The following is a 6,283-nucleotide window of genomic DNA, read 5'->3' as shown; positions in this document are numbered from 1 at the left end:
AAAAAAAAAAAAAAAGGGAAGTTAAACCAGATTTTTTTAAGCCTACCTTAAACACAGTAATAAGTATTTAAGGTGGCTTTATAGAGGTGAGTTAAATAAGAGCTCTGTCACAATATAGGTGGCTCCTAGCACCTCAATTGTGCCCCTCAAAAACGACTATAATTCCAGCTCCAAGGAATATGATACTCTCCTCTGACCTCCATGGGGTACCTCCACATGTGAGCATACTCTCATGCAGGTAGGCACATTTGAAAGAAAAAGCGGGGAGGGGGTGGGGGACTGTGGGCCTGAAAGAAAACTGAGTAGATAAGAAAATACACTGCTCTTGCAGAGAACCTAAATTTGGTTCCCAATACCTAAATTAGGAAGCTCACAACCTCAGAACTGCAGCTCAAAGTCCATCTGATGCTTCTAACTTCTGCAGAGCTGTGTGCACTCAGATGCACAAACACACATATTGAGACATGCCAGAAACATAATGAAAAATTATAAAAACAAATTTTAGAAGGGAAGAAAACGTTAATAATAATTCTTTCATTTGCTAATTTAATTGAACATCAAAACTTTTGCTTCAGATCTGGGGTATTAAGCCATATCTGTAATTCCTCTTTTTCAAACATGTTTAACCCAATAGAAGGACTCAGAAAGCTATCTGCAGAGCACTGAGTATAGAATCTTTCAGTTTTGACCACATATGTACCAGACTTCTTTTCAATGATTTCCTTTTATTGGACTTTTTATAAAACACACTCTTAATTTTTGTCACAAAGGCTGTTCGCCACTGTCACATTTTAGAGATTAATNTGGTGTGTTTATAGACATAATGTTCTACGCAAAGCTAGTTTGGGAATAGGAAGGACCTCCAAACAGAAAGACTGCTGTCCACTAGTGGCCTCCATACCAACTCAGGCTGTTTCCATGTGAGAGATAGTTGTTAGGCCATGTGGTGCCGTGTGGATGGCAGCTTCTGGGGAGCAGTATTCTAGGGAAACAGCTCTCTGAACATAGCAAGCACCTGCAAGTTGTTCACTGGAGTGGTCGGTTCCAGTGCTGTAATTGTGATTGTATGCATTGTGACTCCTGAGAGTTTTAGATGTAAAAACTAAAAACAGAACATCTTTGGTATCTGAACTAGGATAACAGTAGTAATGCAAGCATTGTCCTGTCATTTCTGTGGTACAAGCTCAAACTTTGGAAACACTGATGCCAAAGTTACATGTAAGACCTTTAGTGACACTCAGATGTGCTTTTAAACCAACTTTTAATTAGCATATTTAAAGAGATTTCTCAGTTCTTGTTTTGGTACCAAGAATTGGGTCAAGGTTCTATGGATGTTGAGCCTGCCCTCTGCCGGTGAAGTATATTCCAAAGTCAATTTAGCTATAACTGTTGATAGCAAACAGCTTTATTAAGTACTTGCTCAGACTTCTCTTGTCAGCCTTTGCATGAATTTTTAGTTTTAATAACAGATTTTGAGAAGTGCTACTTTGATGATTTACACTTTACAGATAAGGAAATCGAGACACAAAGAGTCTCTTAGTCAGTGCTCTCTTGCTGTAAAGAGACACCATGGCCATGGCAACACTTAAAAAAGAAGTAATTTAATTGCAGCTTGCTCACATTGAGCAGTTTAGTCCATTGTCAGTAGGATGAGAAGCATGGCAGCATACAGGAAGACGTGGTGCTAGAGATGTGACAGAGTTCTATGTCAGGATTGTCAGGCAGCAGGAAGAAAAAGAGGTACTGGGTCTGGCTTGAGCATTTGAAGCCCTAATACACACACACACACACACACACACACACACACACACACACACACACCTGTTACAAACTTCCTCCAAGGCCACACTTCCTAATTTCTGTCAAGTAATGCCTCTCCTTAATGACCAACATTCAAACATATGAGCTTATGGGAGCCATATCACAGAGAGATTCAGTAATGCCTTAAGACTGTACAACTAGTCGATTGAGAAATTTGGAGTTGAGCCAGTTTACTGACCATATGTTTTAATACCACTGCTCTTGAAGATGGATGTTAATAAACTGGGCCAAAGGTAAGTAGAAGTGGAGAAAGTATAGGGGTAGTCTGATTAATTTACAGATGGAACCTTATGCCTCTCTTGAGGGCACAGAGCAAGTGACTTGTCTTCAGACTTTTTTGTGAACAGCCTATAAACAGCCCTGTAGGGCTAGCCATTCATCCTCCAGCTAGATGGATCTAGTACTATTCACCTGAGACACATAGTTTGGTATGGATGGCGAAAGAAACAAGTCCAGTTCTCAAGGGATTCATTAAATTTTCTCAGTCATCTTTGCTTAAGTTCTTAATCTTTTTTTCTTTATTTTCTGTTCTCCTTCACTGTGCCTTCGCCCCCTCTCCTCCACCCTGGAGATGGATCTTATCTATTCCAGCTTACTATGTAACCAAGGATGATCTTGAACATAGAGCCACCCTCAAGTACTGACATTACAGAGGTACACCACCACACCTGACTTGCCATGCTGTGGCTCAGAGCTCTGGCTTCATTCATACTAGGCAGATGCTACCAACTAACCTACATTCCCTACTCTCTAGTTATATTCTTAATCTCTTTTCCTAGATTACTTGTGGCAAATGTTTCTCTGGTATATTAGGTGGTTTTAAGGGTCCCCATTCACTAGGAAAACTTAAACAGCACTCTTGGTGGTCAGAAGTAAGTTTTGTGTTGACCAGGTTTTTGAGTAGCAGCTTGCCCCAGGGAAAATTGAAGGGATCTTCTGATCTCTAGTGACTGTGAACATGGTCAGAGACATTGCAGCCAGGTTCACACAAGAGGAACTTTTGCTTTCAAGTTATTGAGCCTTTCACTTGGGTTTACCTACACCCTTGCTGCTAGGCTCTTATGAACAGTCACAGGGCACAGGTAGAGATACTCAGAACTTTTGATCAGTTCCTATGCTCAATGCTGGAATGGACACTGGGCTGTTTTATAGAGATACTAAATTTATGAAGCAGAAATTGGTATGTTTAATGTGATAAAACATATTTAGGATTAGGTCAGTAAGCCTGGTGTTCTCGAGCTGAGCCTAAACTTTATACACAAACTAGAAATTATGTGGTATTACCCAAAAATCATTGTGAGGTTGTTTCTTTGTTTAGTCAGCTTAATGTAAGCTAGAGTCATCTGCTAAGACAGAACCTCAATTAAGAAAATGTTTCCATTGCTGTAGCCTATAGATAGTCCGTGGGGGTGCTTTCTGATTGAGGGTTGATTTAGGAGGTTCCATCTGACTGTGGGCATTTCCACCTCTGGGCAGGTAGTCCTAGGTTGTATTAAAAAAAAAAATCATACTAGCCAAGGCATTAGATACAAGCCTGTAGCCGCATTTATTCATGGTCTCTGCCTTCAGCTTCTGGCTCCAGGTGCCTGCCTTGAATTTCTGCCTCAACTTAGTAATCATCTGTGATCAGGACATACTAGTCAAAGATCCTTTTCTCTCCAAAGTAGTTTTAGTGTTTTATTACTTTATTAGAAAAGCAAAGTAGGATTTTTTTCACCATTGTGGCTTTTAAATGGAATTTGTAGACAAAACTCAAATTAAAACAGTTGAATGTAAGTAGATGTGTCACTGAGCAGGTGACATCCTCTCTATAAAAACTAAAACTTCAAGGCTCTGACTTGATCAGAGGCCAGCAGCCCAAAGCACCAAATAAACTAGAGTCCAACATCTCAAAGCACTTTGTAGGTTAGAGGCCTAAAGCCCAGTCTGCTGTGTAAAGCATTGGTTGGTATCCCCTAATTCTGTATAGACTAGAAGCTAGCAATTCAAGGTACTGTATGGACCAGAAGCCAGTAGCCTAAGGTTCTGAGTGGTCAGTAGCTTAAAGCACTGTATAGATGAAAAGCCAGCAGCTCAAAATGCTATGTGTACAGCAGCTAGCAGCTCAAAGCACTATACATCTAAAGCCATCAGCTCAAAAATCTATATAAGTTGTTTGCCAGCTGTGATCCAAAGTGCTGTGTGGGCCACAGGCCAATAGCCGAAAGCAATGTTTAGTAAGCCAAGGCACTATGAGACCAGAAACCAACACAAGGTACTGTATGGACCATACCCCAGTAGCCCAAAGCAGTATGTGAACCTGAGTCTACAACCCTATTTGCTACATGTAGAGCCATGGCTGGCAGCCTTGTGTACTGAATGGTCCAGGGCTTCTAAACAATAATCCATTCATGAGCCCTCTATATTGGTTTATAAAATATATATGCAAACCAATATGCTGATATGAAGTTACTACAGTATAGAGCATAATTTTACCATTTATTAAAAAGGAAAACAAGTATGCATAATGAGGAGATAGATGTGCTTGCTTATTTATTTATTTATTTATTTATTTTCAGTTTTTCGAGACAGGTTTTCTCTGTGTAGTCCTGGCTGTCCTGGAACCCACTCTGTAGACCAGGCTGACGTCGAACTCAGAAATCCGCCTGCCTCTGCCTTCCAAGTGCTGGGATTAAAGGCGTGCGCCACCACTGCCCGGCACTTATTTATTTTTATATAAAGAAATCTTAGCTGAATATTTGATACTGCAGGACACATACTTTTGTATTTTTTGATATTTTTATAATTTTTAACGTTGAGGGTGTTGCTTCACATACGTGTCCAATACAGAATGGCAGAAGTATGTTTTAGGACCATTTCAGAAGTTACTGGAAATTCTGTTCTTTCCCATACCAAATTTACTGAGTAATAGTTTACGAAACTCAAGTCAGCAACCCAAACTGAATTTTTAAAAATCAGATACTGTAACAGTATACATAATTCAGAGGTGTTAATTTTTGATGCTTTTATACTGAGAAATGACAATAAGAAAATACCAAAATTATTTATTTTTCATAATTAGTCCATTATGATTCTATAAAGTCCAGATACCTTTGGATAATAAGAAACACTTTGGTTCATAATATCCAGGAGTCTCAAGTCCCAGCTGGGGGGTTTCAGGCAGTTTCCTTGGTATTGTTTGGCCTGCAAGCTACAGTGTGCATGCTGTATATTCAAAACAAAAACTGAAGTGCAGTCACATTCACCACAAATGAGTGCTGCTAGAAATATCTCAGAATTGCTTCATTGCTAGAGTTATCAGTGTGTTTTGTGACAATTTAAGACTGATTTTTGTTGCCTGCTGCATGTTCCCCTTCCCCCCACATTAGTCACCATATACTTATTAACCATCAGAAGAAAAAAAAATACTGATAGAATTAGATCATTTTAGGTTTAGTTCATTTAAAGAGCCATAGGGGATCTTGAGAGGGGAAAAATTGTGAAAGTTGTGGAATACATAAGGTAAGGCAGTCAGCCTTACTGAGAAGCAGGCAGAGTTGGAGAGAAGACATGGAGAATGGAGTATGGAAGAGGAATGAACAAGAAGAAAATAATTGACACCTGTATGAAGATGTCAAGATGAAAACCGTTACTTGGTATTTAGTTAAGAAATGAAGAGGAGAGTGTTGGAAAATTAAAATCTATATTTTTACTTAATTCACCTAGAGGTTTCAATCTTTGTGGCTTCTTCAACAAAAATGGATTAAATGCTATATTTGAGAATACCAGAAATGTCTCTTAAAGTTAGCACTGTCTCCTAAACTACAGTTGAACTGAAATGTGTTTTATTTCATTATGAGTGGCATTTATTAAAGAAAGTAAACTCTAATTTCTACTGCTTTCCTTACCAGGGACCCAGATGGAAGGATGCTCTTAGATATTTTTGATGAAAACCTCCACCCTCTTTCGGTAACTACCTTCTTATGTTTCATGAGATGGTTTAGTTAGCAGTCTCTTGCTTCTCTTAGGTGGCAGTCATCTGAAAACTTCTTTTCCCCCAGAAATCCGAAGTGCCACCTGATTATGACAAACACAACCCAGAACAGAAGCAAATTTACCGGTTCGTTCGGACACTGTTCAGTGCTGCTCAGCTGACAGCTGAATGTGCCATTGTCACCCTGGTGAGTGTGAGCAGCAGAGACTCTTATCAGATGACCCTGGGGAAACTTGTAGAAGTTTCAATGTCTTCTGTGAGAATAGAGGGTGGATGTCTCAAGAGAGTGTGGAGTTTATTTCATAGTCCCCTTCTAAAACCATCTGTGAAGTCCCACTCAAAGCCAGTCAGTGCTTTCAGTGCTGATGTTTTCAGTGAAGATGCACTCAGCAGGGTTTACGCAGGGTAGTATGGACCAAGAACATCCTCTACCATGTCTGGTTGCCTTCTGTCCACTTCCCACTACAGTCTTTTTTTTTTTTTTTTTTT

The 6,283-nt window shown here is 39.6% G+C and overlaps 1 protein-coding gene across 1 annotated transcript in view; it reads left to right on the top strand.

Annotated features, from left to right (window-relative positions):
* The window catches only part of Ccny (cyclin Y), a 137,921-nt gene that overhangs the window by 100,830 nt on the left and 30,808 nt on the right, over positions 1-6,283 (top strand). The window contains exons 6-7 of the mRNA XM_021214507.2: positions 5,712-5,769; positions 5,862-5,981. Coding sequence (XP_021070166.1) covers positions 5,712-5,769; positions 5,862-5,981 — 178 coding nt within the window. The remainder of the gene's footprint in view (positions 1-5,711; positions 5,770-5,861; positions 5,982-6,283) is intronic.

This window comes from Mus pahari, chromosome 15, assembly GCF_900095145.1.
Source record: "Mus pahari chromosome 15, PAHARI_EIJ_v1.1, whole genome shotgun sequence".
Taxonomy (NCBI): Eukaryota; Metazoa; Chordata; class Mammalia; order Rodentia; family Muridae; genus Mus; species Mus pahari.
This window is presented reverse-complemented; position numbering and strand designations above follow the sequence as displayed.